This window comes from Delphinapterus leucas, chromosome 8 (genome assembly GCF_059928025.1).
Source record: "Delphinapterus leucas isolate spDelLeu-1000000601 "Yukka" chromosome 8, BTC_Dleu_Yukka2, whole genome shotgun sequence".
Taxonomy (NCBI): Eukaryota; Metazoa; Chordata; class Mammalia; order Artiodactyla; family Monodontidae; genus Delphinapterus; species Delphinapterus leucas.
In genome coordinates this window covers 1049594-1071704 of record NC_143136.1, presented here as the reverse complement: position 1 = coordinate 1071704, position 22111 = coordinate 1049594, and the positions used below count along the sequence as shown (strand labels likewise).

Here is a 22111-nt window from a genome sequence, read left to right as displayed (position 1 = left end):
TATTAGATTTGGGAAATTCTTGTCCAATATCTCTTCAAATATTCTCTCTCCTCTCCCTCTGCAACTCTAATTACACATATGTTGGATCTTTTTGCCTTGTCCTATACATCTATTACACTCTTATCTATATTTTCCGTCCTTTTTTCTCCTCATGATTCAATCTAGTACATTCTTTTGTCTGTCTTCCAGATTATTAGTCTTCTATCCTATCTAACCTGCCATTGAACCCATCTATTAATTTTGGTTATTGTATTTTCAAATTATATTATTGATATTAAGTGTCCAGTTCTGTTGTGAAATTCTACATTTCACCATTCATCTTCTTGAACATGTTAATCACAATTATTTTAAAGTCTGTGTTTGATAACTCCAACATCTGATAGCCAGGGGGACAGGGAGGCAGTGTGTCTATTTTATGTTCTTGCATGTGATTTTGTGCCATATGATTCTGTCTCTGATATGCCCGGTCATGTTGATTAAATGCCAAGTATCATACATAAAAATTATAGAAATAGGGCTTCCCTGGTGGTGCAGTGGTTGAGAGTCCGCCTGCCGATGCAGGGAACACGGGTTCGTGCCCCGGTCCGGGAAGATCCCACATGCCGCGGAGCGGCTGGGCCCGTGAGCCATGGCCGCTGAGCCTGCGCTCCGCGGGAGAGGCCACAACGGTGAGAGGCCCGCGTACCGCAAAAAAAAAAAAAATTATAGAAATAACTTGAGGATCTTGATGCTGCTCTTCTTCTGAGGAGGAGGATTTACTTTTGATCCTGGCAGGCAGTGAAGGTAGATGATCACCATAATCTATGATCGAGGTGATTCAAACCTGAGCTTCACTTCTTTGAGGGAGAGTCTATTCTGACTCACCACCACTGCTAGGATGAAGCCCTCCTGTGAATCCAACTAGAAACCTGGGATGTTTATCAGGACCCTTCCGCTTTGATATCTGTAAACTCGCCTCCTTGGCTTCTCAATTGCTCAGCCCAGACTTCTAAATCAGCACATGCTCTGAGGAGAGAAGAGATACTGAGTGGTGGTCTCACCCCTCTGCTTCCCTTTCCTCCAAGATCTTGGCTCCTTCAGTCCCAGCTGCCTTGACAGCTCTCTGAGGCCTTACACAGATTCCTGTGATAGGTTTTGTCTAGATCTTTGTGATGTTCTTGGTGGAGGTGTTAGTCTGCAACAATCTGTTCCTCTGTCACCTTCTTTGCACTTCTGTGCCATGTCTCCTGACCCCAGAAACTTGTGGCCCAACAGAGGTTACCATTTAGATTGGCAGCTGGGTCCCGCCTGGGGTTTCTCAGTTCAATAATTTCTCCATCATGGTGACAGGAGTGGAGGTCCCTCTGCTGTGAAAACACACATGCACCAGGGGTCCAATATGTCTCATAGCCACCCTCCTCCTCCACTCTTTCCTCCATGCAGTTCTGCATGAAACCACTTTTTCTGAAGTCCTTCTTTTCCCTGGAGAGGCCCCTCCTCACACTTCCACTCTCTCTGCTGGACTTTCCCCTCCCCCTCCCCTAGGTCACATGCAAGAAACAGGTCCTGAAGGAGCAGCTGGCCCAGAGCCTGCAAGACCAGGAGGCCCGCATGGACACGCTCCAGAAGGCCCTGCAGGAGAAGGAGGCTTTGTCTGAAGAGCGGGCCCAGCTGCTGGCCAAGCAGCAGGCCCTGGAGAGGCAGGGCCAGCTCACAGCTGAGGAGGCAGCTGACCTCAGGTACCTGGGGTCATGTGGCCTTGACCTCAGGGAGCCTGTGGTGTGGCAGGGATGGGCAGTCACTCAGCAACTGTAAGGCAGGGCAGGTATGTCTACATGGGAGAGAGTCTGTAAGGGAGGGGCAAACACAGTGCCCGTGGGGTCAGAGAGCACCTAGAAGAGGTGAATGCAGCGAGAGCCTTCCTAGAACAGTTTTCCTGAGAGAGATGGTTGCACTGGCCCACCTCAGACCAGCAGAAGAAAAGGTGTGGAACGTCCTGCTCATGGATCTGAGCAGTTCAGGGTACACACGGCTTCAGGCAAGGCTGGATCCAGGCGCTCCTGTGGTGCCCTCAACAGCCTGCCTTTCCGCCATCAGCGTGGCTCAACTCTAAGGAGACTTCATTCCCGGGCAGGCTCGGGGTGAGAGCTGGCAAGATGGCCAGCGGCCACGCCCAGCTCCTCCTCCAGCAGACACAGAGCGCCCTTCTCCCCACGAGGCCTGAGAGCCACTGCCCACAGCCATCTTGAGCCGCTTGACATCCTTGAGGAGATCCTGGGCGTCGCAGGGCTCCGACATGCAGGCTGGGGCCCCATGACTACCCCTGGAGCCAGGGTGGTGGCAGCCCCAGGGGACCACGAGGCTGGGGGTGGGGGTGAACCCCGAAGACCATCGGGGCCACTTCCAGGACACCTGGAACAGACACTGTAGGCGAGAACAGGATGCCCTGCCAGCTGTTGCCTGGTGAGCTGAGCTGGCCTGTGGCCTCTAAGGACATCCAAAAGCTGGTGGCTTTCTGCACCTTGTACCCTCCTCAGGAACATCGAAGTATTTTTGTAGAAAGAGTTCCTCCCGAAATTCCAGAACTGGGGGCCATGAGGAAACTTAGAGGCCCAGGTCCTCGAACTTCTTCACAGAAGACCTCTCCTCCCAAAGAAAGCGTGGCCACAGGTTGGAGCAGGAAGCCCGATGAAGTCTCCTCCTGGTGGCTGGCAGCAGGGGTCCCAAGACCCCACTCCTGGCCCCGTCCCAGGCCCCACCAGTGCTCAGAGGACAGGGGAGGGTGCCTCTTTCCTCCTGCCAGCATTTGCCGCCCAGATCACGGGCCCTGGTCAGGGGACCCTCCCCCAGCCTCAGCACTGGGCCCAGGGCCTCTGTGCATGGAGGCCCTGCAGCTCCCAGATGGAGTCCCACACCCACTAAACAGCACTTCGCAGGGACCAGTCTGAGCTTCTGGTGACAGGGCGGCACGGGACATGGCTTGCTTCTCCTGATGACCGAGGAGCCCAGGTTTCAAGGTCCTCCGGCCCCCAGTCCCAGGCCCTGACAAGGCTGCAGTGCCGCGGACCTCTTTTAGTTCTCAGGCTCCAGCGAGATGGACAGGGGTCCCCACCTGTACCCCACGCACCCTTGCTGGTGGTGCCGGGCTTCCTTCCAGGAAGTGAGATGCTCCCGGGCTCTGGTGGAGGGACAGACTGGACACATCGTTAGAGTGTCCGGGACCGGCACAGGTCACTCCCCTCAGAGGGGCCCGGGTGGGCACAGAAAGCTGGGGAGAGCCGTCCAGACGTGGAGAGTGGGGAACATGTGGGGTGCTTAAGAGGGTGGGGACTGGAGGGGGGACGGGATATATAAGAGGAGTGAGGTTCCTGGGCTCTGCAGACAGCAGGGCCCCCCGGAAGGTGCTGACAGCACCCCACTCTGACACTGGCGGCAGAGGTGTGCAGGGGGCCCGAGGGAGACTGTGGCGGGGCCGGGACGGGCTGAGCAAGGTCCCCCATGGCCCGTGGCCCTCCCTGACCCACCAAGCCGTTTGGGGCTGCGCATCGGCTGTCTGTGTCTTCATGTGGGTGTCTGTGTTGAGTGTTGGTGGTGTGTCCTCGTTGGTTAGTTGGTTGGTTTTTTCACCGTACGTCACCCAGCACTGGACCGAGCACACGCTCGTTGGCTGGCTGGTGACTGATGGATTTGCTGTCAGAGATGCAGTCCGTGTCATCACCCTCCCCAGGAGCGGGCGCCGCTGTGAGTCACCTTGTTCACCCCAGGCACTCTCTGAAGGGCTGTCTGTGCCCAGACGCAGAAGCAGCTTCTTCGTGCGGGGGAATCGTGCTGCGTGAGTTCCGCCCTGGAGGCTGCTTCTCAGAGGGACTCTTTAAGAGAATGTCCTCGTCGTCTTACAGCTGACGAGACGCCCCGTAGTTTCTGGAACGTCCCAGCGTTTCATGGCATCGAAGCTGAGTGTCATTGGCGCCCCGTGTGGAGCCACAGGGAACGTCGCTGCGCTGCGCCATCGGTTCACGTGTATTTTCTGAAGAACCGACGCCTGGAAGTGGGATTGCTGTGGCCCAAAGACATGCACGCTTTACGTTCTGAAATTTCCCAGCGCCCCCCTCCCCCGGCCAGAGGAAGTCACCCTCACACCCTGCCAACACTAGATATGATCTATATTTTAAGCTTTTGCTAATGTGACATGTAATCGATTAACCATCATAGTTGTGATTTGAACCCCCTTGAGGACTAGTGAGTTTCTTATGTTTATTCCCCATTTGTGTTTTCTTTGTGAATAACGGTCACTGTTATTGTTCTGTAGGATCAGACGCTTTGTCACTGATTGGCAGGAGCTCCTTGTATGTGACGGACATTCACCCTTTGCATATTTAGTGCAAATATTTTCTCCAAGTCTGTCCCTTGTTTTTTTTGTTTTTTTTTTTTGCGGTACGCGGGCCTCTCACTGTTGTGGCCTCTCCCGCTGCGGAGCACAGGCTCCGGACGCGCAGGCTCAGCGGCCATGGCTCACGGGCCCAGCCGCTCCGTGGCATGTGGGATCCTCCCGGACCGGGGCACGAACCCGTGTCCCCTGCATCGGCAGGCGGACTCCCAACCACTGCGCCACCAGGGAAGCCCTGTCCCTTGTCTTTTGACTTGGTTTGTGGAATCTTTTCTGCACAGAAGTTTCCGTCTCCCTCTCTTTAAGTGTATTCAGATCTGTTGGCCTCCTTATTTTTGTCTTGTGGCTTTTATGTCTTGCTTAAGATTATAAAATACGCTTCTGGATTTTTTCTGTTTTTACAGCTCTGAGTCGCTTAGTTGTTGTCTGTTTGTATTGTTTTTGCATTTTAGCTTTTGAGTCCACCTGGAACATTTTTTACGCAGGGTCCAATTTGTTCTTAGATTTAAGATGAATGAGCTGTCCCCTGTTTGCCTTCTGATTTACCATCCCAGCCTTGACGGGCACCGTCCTAGCAAATGGGCTCCACGCTGTCCCTCGTTGGCAGGATCCTCCGCCAGTCACGCCAGTGAGTGACTCGCCTGTTGTTTGGTGACTCTCTGCAGGGCCGAGAGGGACTCCCTGGAGAACAGCCTCTTTGAGGCCCAACAGCTGGCGTCACAGCTGCAGTCACGGCAGGAGCAGCTGGAGGGAGAGGCCCAGAGTGCGAGGCTGGCCCGGCAGGCCCTGCAAGGTGCTCCGCAGACAGGCCCCCTCGGCTCCTGTCCCCAGACCAGCCCCAGACGGACCCTTTAGATGAGCTCGTCCCCTGATGCTCTGCTCCCACTCCCCAGCCCCCAAAGGGGCCCAAACGCAGCCCAGAGCTCGTGTGTCTGAGTGACTTGTGCCGCTATTCTCTGTGGTGGGTGGGCACTGCTGCCAGCGCTGGCCCGAGGCTCAGAACGGGCTGTGGCCACAGGGTCAGCGTGGCAGCCCCCAGCCCCACCCCCTGTGCGCCCGTCCCTGCTCAGCCCACCCTGCAGCGTGCAGGCTGCCCAGCGTGGGCTGGGATCAGGACACGTGCCTGCAGTGGCACCTGGGGGGCTCTGTCCCGCTGGCTTGGGCCGTATCCTCAGAGCCGGGGACTGCCACTCCACAGGGGCTCACAGGGCCGCAGGGTGTTCCGGGGGATGAGGTGGGGGTGACAGAGGGCCCCGCGGCGGGTGTCGGATGCGCCTGTCCCTTCACAGTGCAAATGGAGCAGCTGAAGTGCACCTGGGAGGTCCAGGAGAAGAAGCTGCAGAGGGACGTGGGGCGGCTCTTGCAGCAGGTGGTACAGCAGGAGCAGGACACGCAGCTGGCCCTGGAGAGCCAGGCGCTGGCCCACCTCGAGGACCTAGCCCGGCTCCAGAGGGAGAAGGTCTGCCTCCCTGGGACCAGCCCCCAGCTGCCCAGCCGCTTCCCGGGAGTCTACCGCGTCCCCAGGGACGGCAGGCACTTGGGGAGGGGCCCAGGAGACCATCTGGGTGGCAGGGGTGCCCAGGCCACGCTGAGGCTGGGCCAGAGGGCCCTTGACAGTGTGCATGGGTGGCCGGGGCCCTGTCCCTCACAGAATAGGCACCCACGGGCGTCGGCTGACCTGGCCGCAGTCTGAGGACCCATAGCTGGACGGAGCTCTGTCCCCCTCTGAGACATCCCACTGGTCACAGTCCCAGAAGGCCTCGAGTGACACGTCATTACACACTTTGCATGTCAGGGTGCCTGGTGCTCTGTGGAGGCTCAGGAAAAGTTTCTGAGCTGTGACCTGAGTGGGGGGTGGTAGCTGCTGGGGCCCAGAGAGCCCTTCGCAGCGCGTGTCACTGCGTGTGAGGTGTCGGCGTAAGGCTGGCTGGACCGGACGGTCCCTGGGCACCTGTCCTGCCCTGACGTCCCATGAACCCAGTCTCACTCAGGAACACAGGCACCTGCTGGTCTCACGAGTCCTGACCTGTGAGTCTTCATGGCCTGTCCCTTTTCCTCGGCCCAGGAGACCCTGAGTCTGTCTCTGACAGAGGAGAAGGAAGTGGCAGCACGCAGGCTGGAACAGGAGAAGGAGCTGGTGGCAAAAAGTGCAGCCAAGAGGGAGGCTCTGCAGGAGGAAATTCAGAGCCTGAAGCATGAGCGGGATGAGAGTCTCCTTCAGCTGGAACATGAGATGCAGCAGGTGACGGGCGGACCACGAGGCAGTGGGGAGCTCTCGTGTCTGATCACTTGCCTTCTCCGACCCAGCAAGAGGGCTGTGCGGGGCAACCTTTCCACACCACTGTTATTGCAGCTTTGATCTTCCACAGCAGTCCTGGTGGACAGACATCCACCCACCTACCATCCACCCATCCACCCATCCATCCATCCATCCATCCATCTATCCATCCATCCGTCCATCCATCCATCCATCCAACCATGCACCCATCCAACCATCTGTCCATCCAGCCACATAACCATTCATCCATCCACCTGTCCATCCATCCATCCATCTATCCATCCACCCATCTATCCACCAATCCACCCATCCATCTACCCATCCAACCACTCATCCATCTGCCCATTAAACTACCTGCCCATTTATACATCCGTGCAATTCACTGTCCCTCCACTCCCCTGTCCATCATCCATCCGTTCACTTGAATATCTGTCCTTTATTCACACACCCAGCTGTCTACCCACATACATAGCCATCTATTAACATACCCAATTGGCCATTCACGCACCTGACCATAAATCTATCCATCAACTTGCTTAAACATCCATCCAACTATCCATCCACTCACCTGACCATCCATCTATTCAACCACTCACTCAACCAGTCATCCATCCATTCACTTAAAGACCCTTCCCTCTGTCCACACACTCAGCTGCCCATCCATATCCACTGATTATCCATGTGTCTGATTATCCCTCCATGCACCTGATCACCAGCCAGCCAGCTATCAGTGTGTCCATCCATCAGCCACCCACCCGACCCGCCTCCCATCCCACAGGCTGTTGGAATTCAGACACTGGGCAGGTAAAAGCCACCCTCTGAGTCCAGACAGTTCCAGTATCCCGCGCCACCCTGAAGCGTGCACGGTTGAGTGAATGGGACAGACAAGTAAACACATTCATGTGGGTTGTCACACTGTGACAGGACTCTCAGGTGTTGGTACAAGCTACAGATTGTGGGAGAAGAGTTACAGTAGCAGGAATAACCAAGGTTTGTTGTCAGACTCTGCATCTCTAGTTTGACTCTCACAATGCTGAGGGGTTCACGCTCTTATCGGCCCCTTTGACTGGAGGGAAACAGAGATTCACAGACGTTGAATAACTTACCCAGGGTGGCACGGTACACCTGCTGGGCAGTGGGGACCATGTCCTTGGCCACTCCGCTCTCCTGATTCCTGAAAGTAAGGACGGTGTGTCGAGGGTGGGGCTTGAAGGAGGGTCAGGAGGCTGTGGTAGAGGAAAAGCATCGTACGAATGTCCAGGGAGGGCAGAGCCCCGGATTCAGCCGTTCACCAGGGTGACTCACAGAACTCCAGGAAGTACTACACTTGCCATTAGTTTTATTGTAAAGGACACAGGCCAGGACGAGACAAGTGGAGAGACACAGGGACGGGCTCTCTCTCTGCAGAGTCAGGGCAGGTCACCCACTAGCACATTAGGGTGTTTACCAGCCGGTAAGCTCCAGGGTTTTATTGGGGTTTCCTTGTGTGGGTGTGATGGACTAAACGCAGGGTCCAGCCCCCTCCCAGAGGCTGGGTGGTCAGGCCGATCTCAGTGGCTCACTGCCCCAGGGTTCTGACCACCTTGTTAGCACAAGCTCAGGTGTGGCCCCAGGGTCCGCAAATAACAGACAACCCTCACCTGTGAAATTTCGGGGGTTTAGAGGCTCCCCCAGCACCCAGGGCAAAAAGCAGACACACTCTTTGTTACAAACCTCCTCCCAGAGACTGCCGTGCACAGGCCAGCAAGTGGCAATACACACTCCTACACCCGCCTCTGTAGCACAAGGACGAAGGGGACACACAATGTTCTGGACCTTTCTCTTCTCAGGACCAACAGATCTGGGGGCTTTCCACACTGTGCTCAGAGCTCGCTGGTTCTTTTCCACAGCTGCATGACGCCCTGACGTGTGCAGGGATCCCCCTTCGTTCTGTTGGCCTCCCTTCGGTGGGAGTCTTGTTGCCATTATAAATACTCATCGGAGACCCCGAGCATAGATCATGCCTGTCTCCAGGCTGCCCTCCCCAGTGGGCCTGGCAGGGAGAGGATGTGCATTTGTGACTGACGGGCATTGCCAAATCTCTACCACCCCACAGCCTGATGACCGAGCAGGGGTCCCTCCCCCCTCGGGGCTGGTGGGCGAAATGCAGCATCTCCGGGGGCTCACGCGCACCCCTCACCCTCAGTGACGCCACAGCCTGATGACCGAGCAGGGGTCCCTCCCCCCTCGGGGCTGGTGGGCGAAATGCAGCATCTCCGGGGGCTCACGCGCACCCCTCACCCTCAGTGACGCCACAGCCTGATGACAGAGCAGGGGTCCCTCTCCCCTCGGGGCTGGTGGGCGAAATGCAGCATCTCCGGGGACTCACGTGCACCCCTCACCCTCAGCGACGCAGAGCACGTGGGGAGGTTAGGAACGATTAGCGGTTCCTGCTCTGTGCCTGGAGCGGGTGGAGGGCTCCAGGGAGGAGGTGGCCCGTGAAGCCCCCTGACCTGCGCTGGGAGAGAGCAGGTATTGGGCAGATGCAGGTGGGAGGGGAAAGGCACCCTGGGTGGGGTAGGGGAGCTGCCTGAGCGCAGGCTGGCAGGCTGGACCCACCACCTCGGGATGCAGCTGCCTCTGAGGGGCTCCTCCTCCCAGAGCCTGCATCCTGGCAGGGCCGTGGCACCCAGACTTCTGCTGAGCCTCTCCTCAGAGGCCCCCAGCCCTCTCACGAGCACCCCGCCCCTGTCGCCCAGGCCCTGTCTCTGAGAGAAGCGGAGATCAGCCAGCTGAGGGAGGAGCTGTCCAGGGCCGCGTGGGAGCTGGAGCTGGTGCAGCACGAGGCCCGGGGCCGGCAGGAGCGAGCCGAGGTGAGCCCGCACCCCAGCCGGAGCGAGACACCTGGCCTGGCCGCCTGCACAGCCCAGCGGGGGCGGCAGACCCCAGAGGCACCCCCTCCCTGCCTGGTCCCAAGGATGCATCCCCTCCACCCAACCCACCAGAGCCTCCGTTTCCCCCAGGGATCTCCAGATCCCCTGCTGGGAGGGGACAGTGTCTCTGCGGGAAGCAAAGGCGATGGGGTGGGACAGGGGTGGGGACCAGCAGGCCAGTCACCCTTGTGCCACTGGGCAGAAGCCAGAGAGGGGAGGGCCTGGCACCAGCAACAGAGGGGGCAGACCCAGGCTTATGCCCGCCAGCCCCCCAGCTCCTGGCCTTCCCTGTCTGACCTCAGCTGCCTGTGGCACAGCATAGCTGTAGGAGGTTCCCAGGGCCTCTTGGGGCTGACTTTCTGGAGAGGCCCCTCCCAAAGGAGAAACCCAGCGGGTAGGCCAGCGTTGTAACTGAGGCAAACACTCACCAGAAAGGACCCCATAGAGAATCCCCAGCAGAGCTGGAGGGAGGCATCCGCCGAGGGGCCAGAAGAGACCCCAGCAGGTAGCCGCCCACCCTGGGCCAGTGGGCAGAGGCCCACACGTGCATGGAGGCCACTGTGGGCAGCCAGCTGGGGTCACCTGGGGCCCCTGACTCCTCTTCAGGAGGGCAGGCAACAGCCAGTAAGACTCCGGGGAGCAGGGGTGGCCACACTGGGGCCCTGTGCCCCACCCCACGGGCGGGGCTGGGCACCGCTGCAGTCGCCGGCAGGGTAGCCTCGGCCTGTTTACGGAGTGGTGCCAGGCCCTGGGTGGGTGACGCAGAGGCCAGGGCCCTGCCGCTCACGGGAGGAGGGGGCCGGGGGGATGGCTCACGGTGAGGTCGGGGGACGCAGTCCCCCCGCAGGTAGCGGGGGTGGTCGAGGGCAAGGCCAGACCCTGCACTCAGGACTCCAGCCGCACACAGTCGGCTCAGCTGGGCCAGCGCCATGTCTCCTCTGCCCCCGCCTTCGTTCTTCCAGCCTGCTCACCTTCATTTTTCACCCCGGTCCCTGGTGTTTCCCCAGCCCCGAGGGTGCGGGGTTAGATGCTCCCCTGGTGTTGCATTAATGGCTCAGTGAGTCCATGAACAAGTGAGTGGGTGGAACGCAGGCTGCAGGGCTGGGTGGCGACCCTCTGACCCCACAAGCGGGGCCGTGCTCAGTGGCCGCAAGGGGCCCTGGACGAGGGCAGGATGCCCAGATGGCAGGCCTGGGGAGCCCAGGCCGTTTGCTCCGACCTAGCGGGCCGGGGGGGAGGGGCGCTGGGCAAGGGAAGGAGTGTTGCAATTAGGAGTTGGCTGCCAGGGTGTTTCTTCACCCCCTCCTGATGCAGTGACCTGGACCCCCGGGTCACTAGCAGAGCAGTCCCCGGCAGCTCCTGGCACCCGGGAAAGTGTTGCCTAAGAGCCTCTCTCCCTGGAGCCCCCACCCTGCTCTGTCCTACCATGGGCACAGCCGCGAGGGATGTGGGAGCCCCATGGGACTGGGACCTCCTTTCCCGGACCACCCCCTAGCTGCTCCCTCGGGCCAGGAAAGACCCCAAGGCCCGGGAGCGGAGGCCCCGGCTCGCAGAGGGGCCTCTCTGGGAGTCTTCCCTAGAGCTGGCTCTGAGTCTCCCACTGGATGGGGGTGGGGGGGCCTGCCCGCCAGCTGGGCTCTTCCGGGAGCTCATTAAGGGTTCTTTTGCCACCTCGGCTTGGAAAACGGAAATTAAAACCCACTGAGAGGGGAGGGTGGGGAGAAATGCCAGCCACGGAACAGCAGTTGTGGGTGACCTACGAGCAAGGCCCCCGTCGGTGCAGGGGCTCCCGGCTTCGCCCTGCGGTCCCTGGCCACACCAAGCGCTCACTGCAGCCTCGCTAGGGCTGTCCTGGGGGCACAGCCAGACCTGGCCGTCCAAGGTGACGCTTCTCAGTGGAGAGGGACAGCAGGCGCCGGGAACAGAGGCGGCACCAGCGAGGTTCCTTCCCCGAGGGCAGGAAGCTTGGCCTGATAGAGCCCCAGCTTGCCAGATCCCTCAGGCAGTGGCCTGTGAATTGGGAAGGGGCGGGGGAAGGGTGTCTCCCAGAGACCCAGTCGGGGGCAGCAGGGCACCAGGCCCCCCTGGAGCACAGAGCCAGCTCCGTCCCTCGCCCTGCCGAGGAAACTGCCCCCTGGGGACCCAGACCACCCCGGGCGGGTGGCGGGGGTATGTCCTGGCCAGGAAGCTAGGCTGGGTCTCGGGCTCAGGGTAAGCAGGTGGTGCCCTCATTCATGGACAGGAGGGGTTCTAGCACCGCCATGGCCAAGCCTGTGGCCCAGAGGACCCCCTGCTCCAGTGGCCCTCTGTTAGCACTAGAGGAGCGTCTTGGCGCTCTGGCCACAGGAAAGCAGATTCAGGCCAAGCTGAGTCCCGCCCGCATGGATATCCAAGTTCGGAGCGTAGCCGCGGATCCAAATAGGGACGACCCCTGACCCCTCCCAGGCGTGTCGCGGGTACTCTCACACTTAGAGCCTGGGAGCGTCCCCCAATCCCACCCGCCTGCTTGAAAGTTCAGGAGGCAGGGTCAGCCCTTCCCATGGGAAGCTCCCCCCACCGCCCCCGACACCGGGACCTCTACACTGCCCCCCTCACCACTGGGACCCTCAGGAACCGGCACTGGCGGCACTGGCCGTGGTCATCCAGAGCCCCAGGCCCACCTTACGTGGCCCAAGTGGGCTGCCCGCCTGGCCCAGCACAGCGTGGGGCTGCCCGTGGGGGCCTGAGCCTCCCGCCAGGCACACTTGACGCTGCGGCCGGCTTGCTGCTCCCCCCAGGCCACCATCAGCGCCACGACCGCAGACCTGAAGGCCCTGCAGGCCCACTTTGAGGACGCCGTCTCGGCCCATCAGAGGGAGGCCAGGGCTCTGGGCGAGAGGCTCCGGGAGATGGCGGCCCAGCGGAGCAGCGCCAGGAGAGAGGTGAGGCAGGGTGGGAAGGGGGGCCCCTGCGAGGCAGGTGTGACCTGAGGGGTAGGAGGGGACCCGCATCCGGGACCCACCTTCCAACAAGCCGTGGGGAGACCCCGGGCGAGATGCTGCTGAGCGGGTGCAGCCCGCACACAGCGTGAGGCCTGGACGCCGCGGGACCAGGCCCTGGGGGGGCGAGGCCGCCCTGGGCGGGGGGAGACACGCAGAGTGAGTGGGGTGTCCCGGGGCAGCCACGCGCGGGCCCCACCAGGGCCCAGAGGCTGGTGCGGGGCCCCCAGAGCCTTGTGAGGTGTCCCGGGGTGGGGCCAGTCTGGGCCCGGGCGAGCGGAGCTCGGCAGGCAGGCTGGGGAGGTGTTTCTGAAGGGAATTTGACAGGACGTGGGGACGCTGGGAGGGGGCGGGCAGGCGGGCACAGGGATTGGGGCTGGGGGAGGGGCCCCGGGGCCCAGCGACCTCATGCACTCCCCGGCCGGGCGCCAAGGCTGGCAGGCGGGCGGGGGAGCGGCCAGCAGAGTGAGCAGAGGGGCCGGGCCCTCCCCCAGCCCCCCGAGCCGGGCCAGGAGAGGACGAGAGCGTGATTGAACATGACAGCCTGTTTACTTTGGCCCCCAAAGAGAAAGGTCTCCTTTCAACAGATTTCGAAGTCAGGCCCGGTCAGCGACCACACGGGGAAGCAGAATGAGATTTTAAAACTGGGGGCGGCAGGGGGAGGAGCCGGGGAGGTGGGGGCACGTTTGTGCTGGTGGGTGAAGGGAGAAAGCAATGCCTCGTGGGAAGTTCAGGTTCCCCGATCGGCCACCCCCAGAAAGGAGAGGGGCCCCAGAATGGGGACGGGGTGGATGGAGGCTGAGGCGGGTGAGGGGGGCAAGGGGAACAATGGCAGGGGGAGGGAGCCCAGAGGACCCTCCCAGGCGCCAGGCTGGCCCAGAGTCGCCATGGAAACCGTAACACTTTCACAGCCTTTAAACTGGAGGAACGTCCAGGCCTCTCACAGCCGTGCCTGAGGTCCACACGCGCGTGCGTGCGTGTGTGCGTGTATCACACGCAATACATACACCGCCTGTGCACATGGAGACCACACCCCCATGCACACGCGTGCACACACAGAGAGGCAGTGCACACACATGCACTCATGCGTGGACACAGCACTCATACAGGCAAACACATATGGGCACCACATATGTGCAACAAGCAGCACACGTGACTCCCAGAGTCCTCACATGTATGAGCAGCACACATGCGTGCGAACGGACACGTGGGCACGCACGTCTGCACATAGGTGTGTGCAGATGCACACACCACACACTCACGCATGCTGTGTGCATACACACGTGTGTGCTTGCACATGCATGCACACGCGTGAACACACACACACAGGCCAGGGCCCCTCAGCAGCCCCTCCCCCGTGCAGAGCCCTCGGGTCACCTCCCTGCAGGAGATTTCAAAAGAGTCTGTTTATACAATTTCTAGTAAAGAAATAATTATTATAATCACATTAAGAGATTTGGCTGTAAAATTCCTGTAAAAGGGGTGGTTGTTCTCATGAGGTGGGTGGGGGTGGGGCGGGGGGGCGGGGGACTCCCTCCCCCGCGTTTGTTTTGCTTGTTTTCATCTCCTCGGCCCTGGGAAATGAAAACAGCTTCTTTTATGATGGATAGGCCCTTTTGCTGGTCCTTGACCTTCGGGGTGGATTTCTGCTGAGCTCGGCGGAAAATGCTCCGTGCAGTTGTGGCTCCCACATGTGGGGGGCAGGAGGGGAGCGGAGGGGGGCCCTTCCCAAAAACAGAACAACAATAACAGCCGGCGGACGCGGGAGCCAGGCCGGCCGGGGGCCTGGACAGTGTCCCGCTGAAACAGCCAGCAAAGTGGGGCTCGCTCTGGCAAACCAGCGCCTGGACAAGGCTCCGTTTCTGTGGCTTCCCCCACCTCCTCCTCTGGGGCACGCCTTCTCCAGAGTGCACCGGTGGTCGGTGGGGAGACCAGGGATCCCGGCGAGCCCCAGAGCCTGTGCGTCGGGCCGGGCTGCCCCTTTCCGGGGTCTGCACTCCCTCCAGCACCTCCCACCAGAGGGTGAGCCCCGGGGGCCCTGAGGCAGCTTAGGAACCCAGGGCGCTTAGGAACCCTGACCGCCACTGACGCTTCAGCTGGGCTCTCAGCCCCACAAAACCACGGAGCCCGCAAGCCCTGCCCGGAAGCCAGGGGGTGAGGAGGGCCCCGGAGCAGGGGATGACACAGGTCCCGGCTCCAGCGCGGTGGGAGTCCCCCTCTGGGCCCGGAGCAGGTCTGGCAGGGGACGAGGACACACCTGCAGCCTCTCCCCCTCCTCGGGTCAGCTCACAGAGGTGCGGAGTGGCCAGAGGCCAGGGTCCGGGCTGCTGGGCCCTGAGGTCCCCACTGGCTCCACAGCCTTCCCACCCTGGGGCCTCTGCTGCCCTCACCCCTGGGGTTTAGGAGGCCCTCGATTCTGTGGCGGGCACCTTGAACCGTGCTCCTGTGACAGCGACAGCCCAGACCGAGCGGCCCTGCTGCGGCCAGAGGATGCTGAGGGCGCCGTCGCCCAGAGACCTGGCCTCCCCACTCCCTCCCTTACGGAGAGGGAGCCCAGGCCCGAGGCAGTGGACGTGCCCGCGGCCGTGCAGAGCTCAGGAGCCTGGGTGCTGAGGCTGCTCTCCACACCAGGGTGGCCGGTGGCCCGGGGGCCACACCCTTATTGAAGGGGAGGAGCCGGCCCGAGGGACACAGGTGGGGACAGTGCAGACGTGTGGGCCGAGCTGTGTCCCACACAGGCCTTGCTGACCGGTGACCAACGTCCCCAGGGTCCAGGGAGGGAGCGCAGGGCAGCACCAGGGTCAGGAAGGGCCAGGGTGTCTCCTGCCAGGGCTCTGGGATGGGCCCCTGTGAGCCGTCCTGCAGCCTCAGCGGCGTGGGCAAAGCCAGGCTGCCTGCTTCTCCTTCGAGCACTTGACGACCCGGGGCCGGGGTGTGGGGGGGTGGGCACTGGCGCTGCCAGAGCAGAGCCAGAGGCCACAGCTGACCCTGGCCCGTGGCCCCCAGCTGGCCCCTAGAGACACACACTCCTCCCCAGGCCGAGAGGCTGCGGGCACAGCTGGACAAGGCCCAGGAGGGGCTGGCGGCCCTGCGCCAGGAGCTGCAGGGCAGCGAGGAGAGCCGGGAGAGGCTGCACAGGGAGGCCCTGGACGCCCGCCGGGCACTGGAGGATGAGGCCCGAGAGAAGGACATGCTGCGGGATTCCAACACCGAGCTGCGGGCCACCATCCGCAGAGTCGAGCAGGAGAAGGCCAGGTAGGGCAGCCGCCCCACAGAGCAGCCCTGGTCCTGTTGAGCTGGGCCAGATGATGGTGAAGTGGACAGACCAAGCGGACCCAGGGTGCCAGCTGCCTGTCCAAAGGGTCTACGGTGCTGGCCCAGGAGGTGGAGGCTGGGACGCCACCAGGCCTGTCCTCGCCCTCAGGAAGTTCCGTTCAGCAGGAAAGACAGGCCCCAGGTGGCCAGAAGGAGACGCCCAGGGCTGGGGAGCAGAGGGAGGCCAAGGACCTGGTCAGTGGCTCCAGGATGCCTACCAGAGGCAGGACAGCCTGGCCGGAGCTGCGGCCCTCCCTGGGGAGCAGCAGAGGTGCCGGCGGATGCTGGACACTGGGTCTCTAGGAGCGTGGCTAGAGGGAGGGGAGTGGGGAGAGGGGCTGAGACACAGCGAGGGGCCCGGCCAGCTGGGCAGTCGGACCCAGACAGAGGCGTGCCCCAGGAGGCTGGGCTTCGGCACACTCGAATCGGATGTGGGGAGTGTCTGGCTGGAGTGAGGCGGGCGGCCTGCCGGGTGGCCAGGACCGTCACCTCGGGGGATGCCGGAGCCCCCAGGGAGCTCCCCGGCCCAAGGTTGTGACCCTCCGCTCAGCTTTCAGCATTCCAAGGAGGAGAAGGCGCAGAAGGTGCTGGTCCTGGAGGAGGCCCGGGCAGCGGCTCAGAAGGAGGCCGGCAAGCTGCGGGCCCTTCTGCAGGGGGCAGAGCAGGCACGGGCAGACGCCCGCCGGCAGCTCCAGGAGCTACGCAGACAGGTGAGGGGCCTCCCTGGAGCCCACACCCCTCCAGGAGTGTCCCCCCCCCCACTCCCCAGACTTGGAGCCACAGCAGAAGGGCCCTGCTCGGACTCACGGGGTCTGGGTTGGGTCTGCCTGTGGGGCACATGGACAAGCCCCAAACCTATTGGCTTAAAACAATCATTCGGACGCCCATGGACTCTGAGGCCCAGGAGTGCAGCCAGGGCGCCACGCGGAGGGGACTCCACTCCACAGAGGGACCGGTGGGGGGGCTCTCCCAGCACATCAGGCGTCCGGTGGCTGATGCTGGCTGTCGGGGGGACGGGGTGGGCAGCTCCCGTGGCCCCGAGTGGCCTGGGTTTTTCCCGTCACGGCCGCCTCAGGGCTCAGGGTGAACAGATGGGTACTGCTTCATCCTTTAGCCTTGGCGTCCGAGGTCAGGGCCACTTAACACTGACCACCTTGGTCTCAAGCCCACCCAGGAGGGCCCTAGACTGCCCTTCAAAGTGTGCACACCCAGTTTTGCCAGACTTCTGCAGACAAATTGGTTGGTGAACTGTCTACTGTAGGGACGGGCACAGGCACCCTTCCTCACTCGAGTGGCCTCTGCACCAGCATTTTTCACATCTCTGGGCTCCACAGAGTGTCCTGGCTCCAGAGACGAGACACCAGGAGAGGGTGTGGAGTGGCAGAGAGAGTCAGCTCCAAGGGCCTGGTCTTGCGGGGGACACGGCGCAGACCCCAGGCTGGAATTGGACTTCGCCTTAGCCTCCCTGAGTGCAGTCTGCTGCCCGGGAGGGAGGCTCTCTCCCAGGCCATGTGAGCAGAGGCAGGGGTCAGGGAGGCCTGGCACAGAGGCCCAGGCGACCCCATCAGTGTCGACCCCACACACCCAGGTGATGTCACTGGAGGCCGAGAACCAGAGGAAGAGCCAGGAGCTGCGCCGGATGCAGGTCCGGGGCGCACAGGGTGTGCAGCAGGGGACGCTGGAGCTGCAGAGGCTGGCGGCCGAGGCACAGGCAGCCAGAGAGGGCTCACAGAGGGAGGTAGGAGCCCAGCAGCGCCCAGGGCTTCCCATCTGGCAGGCGCGGGGCCTCAAGCTGGGGGACTGGCTGTCTCCACCCCAGCCTGGGCACTTCCTGAGGGGCTGTGGCGTCTCCGTTTATCCCCCATTCACTCATGAGTATTCAAAGGGCACCTTGCCTGAGTCCACGGAGGGACCATCCCAGGGGATGGGGGCACGAGTCAGGCCGCGAGCAGGGTCTGCCTGGGGCTTGCCCCACGCAGGCCAAGGAGGGCACAGCCTGGGGCCATCGCCCCGTCTGGCCAGGGCTGTGAGGCTGCCAGTGAGCTCTGCTGCCTGCCAGGACCTGCTCCGTGGTTCTGGGGTGTCCCTCCCCACCTGGGCTCAGGTGTCCCCGTAGTCAGACAGGGGGTGGGAAGCAGGTCCAGAGCCCCCTAGCTGTGACATGCCGAGCAGGGGCTAAGGCCAAGCGGGCTGGGGAGTCTTCAGACAGCAGGTGGGTCTGGAGCCCCGAGTCCCTCCCCCAGGTCCTGAGGCTGCAGCACACCCTGGTGGAGGCGGAAGCCAGGGCCGCGGCCCAGGAGAAGCAGCTGGAGGAGCGCCTCTGCGAGAGCCGGGGCACCGAGCGGGCCCTCTGGGCCGAGCTGCACAGCGTCATCAGGAAGCTGCAGCAGGCCAGCGGCACGGCCGATGGCCTCCAGGCTCGCCTGGACGGGGCCTGCCAGCGGCTCGGCAGCCTGCAGCAGGAGGTGGCCCAGGCCGAGGGTGCCAGGAGGGAGGCGGAGGCCCAGCTGGGCCGGCTGTGGTCCACACTCCGCCTGGGCCTGAGGCTCCGGGGACAGAGCCCCGTGGCCTCCCCCAAGCGGCCCGGCTCCCCTGCCAAAGGTCAGTGTCGTCTGTGGCTTCAAGCAGGCTCCTGTCCCAGCTGTGTCACCCTCCTGGGGCATCACCCCCGCCCCCCAGGGCTCATGACCCTCGGGTTAGGGTTAGGGTTAGGAATCCAAAGGAGGGATGTCTGGGAGCAGAGCCAGCAGGAGAGAAGCGGGGGCCTGAGTCCTGTGCCTCTCCCCAGGCTCCCCATGGCCGGGGACGGCAGAGAGAAAGGGGGACGGGGCACCTGCGTGTCTGTCACCGCATCCCCACCATGCTCTCTCAGTCGTCACTGTCCTGCAGGCTCAGAGGGCACCCAGGGTTCCCCTGGGCGGCAGAGTGCCAGCACCCCCGGCCGGTCCCGCTCGCCGCTCCGATGGCCCTCACCTGCCCCGGGAGACTGCAGCACAGAGGGGGCCGTGGCCTCGGTGAGGGACGCCCTGAGGGACTTGGCGCAGAAGCTGCGGGATGCCCGGCGGGAGCGGGAATGGGGGCGGGGAGCGGCTGCTCACTCGGTCTGCTGTCCTTCTGTCTGTCCGTCCTGGATCCACTGAGACCCTGGCAGGCCCCTGAGGGATAGATACAAATAAATACCAGCAGCCCTCGAAAGCCAGCTGCCCCACTGTCCAGGGCTGCCCTCCGTCCTCAGACCAGGCAGCAGTGCCCGTCCTCTGAAGAACCAACCCAGGAGCTGGCCAGGGCCCCCCTAGAGTGCCCCAGTGACCCCACCCTGCTGCCCCGGGGATCCCGCAGGGCAGTCCATGAGCTGCCCCCGCCAGATTCGCCAGACTCGAAGGGGCGAGGGTGGGAAAAGACAGACTGACAGTGACGGGGTCCTCCACGGACACCTGCTCCCCTTCCACCCCCACCCCACCCCCTCCCTGCCCGACCAGTGCCAGCCCCGGGGACAGGCTCCAGCCCCACACAGGCCCAGATCCCGGCGGGGGGCCGTCCCTGCAGGTCACCCTGACCCCACCTACAGGCCAGCTCCCGTGCCCCTGCAGGCCCTGCTGCTCCGCTGTGTCCGTCCCACACAGCTGGACACGGGACCCCAGCCGCCACTCCAGCCCTCGGTGCTCCCCTCCCCGCACCCGCAGGCCAGCCCAGCCGCCCACCGCCCTGTCCCACCCGAGCAGCCATGAGCTGCCCCACCCCACCCTCTAGCCCGGTACTTGGCCCTCCACCCGCCCCCGCCCACCAGCTGCCCCCTGACCTTGGTTCTCCTGCCCAGGATGCCTGGCGCTGCCAGGCGGGGAGCCTAAGCATCCGGCTGAGCGAGGCCGAGCATGAGCGCGCCCGAGCCCGGAGCCACGCGGGCAGCTGCAGAGGGCCTGGCCGAGGCGGAGGAAGGTGACCGCCCTTCTCCACCCTGCCCTGGTCGCCACTACAAGGTCCCCCAGAGCCCACCTCCTGGCACCACGAGGGTCTGTCCCGGGAGCTGCTCGGGCTCGGGCCACGGGGCCAGACCCCGGAACCAGCGCGCCCCCTACCCCGAGGCGTCCCAGCACCTGGCAGCTGGGGGGTCTTTCTCAGCCGTGGCTTCCCCGTCACAAGGCAGTAAAGTCCAGGGACCTCCAAGGCCCGCCCCGACCTGGCCCCCAGCTACTCCTCCACGCCGGCCTCCTGCAGTCTCACCTCTGGGCATCCGCACTGGCTGTGCCTTCCGCCAGGAGCCCTCTTCCCCCCCCCGGGTCCTCGGCCCACGTCAGCTCCTCAGAGGGAGGCCCCCTGCCCTGCTGGTCACCCCACCTCCTTTCTGCCCCCCTTCCCCCACTCCTGGGTCTGCCCAGGAGGCAGGCCCGGGCCTGGCACGGAGTCCAAGGGAGGGATGTCCGGGAGCAAAGCCAGCAGGAGAGAAGGAAGGGTGGGGAGGGGCCTGGAGTCCAGGCAGAGGGAGCTGGCACCCCAGACCTGCCCCCGGGGACCTTGACTTTGAGGCAGGACAGGAAGGGCAGGGAATTTTCAGAGGGGGGCCTCTCCAGCCCCTACCATCTAGGTGCCGGTCACTTAAATAAACCAAAGCCTCAGTTTCCCAGCCTGTGCAATGCGAGGGGCCATCCCCGAGAGGCAGCCCCACAGACCCTGGGAGCCAGGTGAGCTGCCCCGCTTTCCCCACAGGCCGGCGCCAGGCGGAGGGTGAGCTGAGCGGCGCACAGGCTGCATGGGCCCTGCAGGAGGAGGTGTCCCCGAGGCGCGGAGGAGCGAGGCTCCAGGTGGGCGCACCTCACACCCCGGGGCAGGGGGCGGGGTGGGGAGGAAGGCTTCTGGGAGAGGGCGGGTTCCATGTCCCCGCGGGCAGTGGCACTGGCTGTGCTGGGCTGGGGCAGGCGGCCCCTGGGCGTCGGGCCCCCACAGAGCTCGTCTGGGCCACCCTGGTGGAGCCGTCTTTGCAGTGGTCCCAGCCCTTATTTCACAGATTTGCAGACAATGAGTCCTGAGCAGGGAGCCACCTGGCCCCGGTGGCACAGTCGGCGAGGGGCCGAGTCGGGGGCAGACCCCCGGCCTCCCAGGTCTGTGCTTTCGGCGGCAGGCATAGGGTGGCGCTGGCCTAGCCTTGGAGCTCTCCAGGTGTGTGGGGTCATATTTATGCCGCCGCGGGACCGCATTTTCTTCTATGACACTCAGACATGGAAGGAGGTTGCACAGGGTGGACTTGGGTAAATATGCCACGTGCTGGCCTTTGGGGTGTGAAGGCGGCCACCGGGGTGAAGTTTTCAGGTGAGGATCTGGGCCTGGGGTGGGGGCCAGGCCTGGGCGGACGGGGGCTGGCCCGGACCCCCCTCACTGCACCCCACCCAGGCCCACAAGTCCAAGGAACCCTGGGCTGTGCTAAGATCCCTCGGCAGGACAGGGCCAGGGCCAGGGCTCAGCCGGGTCTGGGCCGCTGCGGCTGCTTGAGGACCTCAGAGCACCAAGAACAGCACACCTGGCTCGGGGGGTACAGGCCCCAGAGGCGGCCACCCCCAGGTGTCAGGGAATCGGGTCCCCCGGCCCCATGCTGAAAAGACGAGGCTGACGGAGATGGCAGAGTGGAGGGGCTGAGGAGGACACGGGCTCGGGTCCAGGCCACCCCCTCCCAGTGCCTTGCGAGGAGGGACCTGGAGAGATGGCCTTGCATGTCAGCATAGCAGTGAGCAGGGCGAGGCCTGTAGGGCCCCAGGGGCAGCCGGCAGGCAGGCCTCCCCTCAGAGGGCAGGTGCGGACGCCAAGCCTGTGCTGACTCGCTCCATGTGGGGCTCGGCCTGGAGCCTGGTGGCAGGGGCCTGGGTCCCAGGTGCCCGGGTCCCAGGTGCCCGCTAGACCAGGAGCCTCTGAGGAGGAGCCTCCTGCAGGCGATGGGCAGAGAGCAGAGAAGGAGCTCAGTCTGGAAAACATTTGTGAGCTGAGAGGGGATTTCTGTTTCAAAGGCCCCAGTGACTGAAGCTGCTGGAGAGAGGCTCGGAGGGCTCAGTCCCAGCGCCCAGGTGCCTGGCTGGGGGCTTGGGAGATACCCAGGAAGTGTGGGGTCTGAGGAAGCAGGGGAGGCGGGGCCAGGCTGTTTCATTTTACACGTATGTCCACATGTATTTGTTCCATGCGCATTTGAAAACAGTGCTTCCTGTTTGCAAGTTACACGTTTTGAAATATACCTATTAAACCAAGCTTCACATCATTCAAATATTCCACCTTGATTCTG

At 63.0% G+C, this 22111-nt stretch overlaps 1 protein-coding gene across 1 annotated transcript in view; it reads left to right on the top strand.

Moving 5' to 3' along the window:
• CROCC2 (ciliary rootlet coiled-coil, rootletin family member 2) overlaps window positions 1-22111 on the top strand; it is a 71943-nt gene that overhangs the window by 33787 nt on the left and 16045 nt on the right. The window contains 14 exon segments of the mRNA XM_089916069.1: window positions 1525-1718; window positions 5032-5159; window positions 5656-5825; window positions 6432-6608; window positions 9383-9496; window positions 12334-12477; window positions 15572-15789; window positions 16400-16559; window positions 17438-17587; window positions 18093-18450; window positions 18739-18919; window positions 19666-19761; window positions 19763-19785; window positions 20554-20683. Coding sequence (XP_089772195.1) covers window positions 1525-1718; window positions 5032-5159; window positions 5656-5825; window positions 6432-6608; window positions 9383-9496; window positions 12334-12477; window positions 15572-15789; window positions 16400-16559; window positions 17438-17587; window positions 18093-18450; window positions 18739-18919; window positions 19666-19761; window positions 19763-19785; window positions 20554-20683 — 2243 coding nt within the window.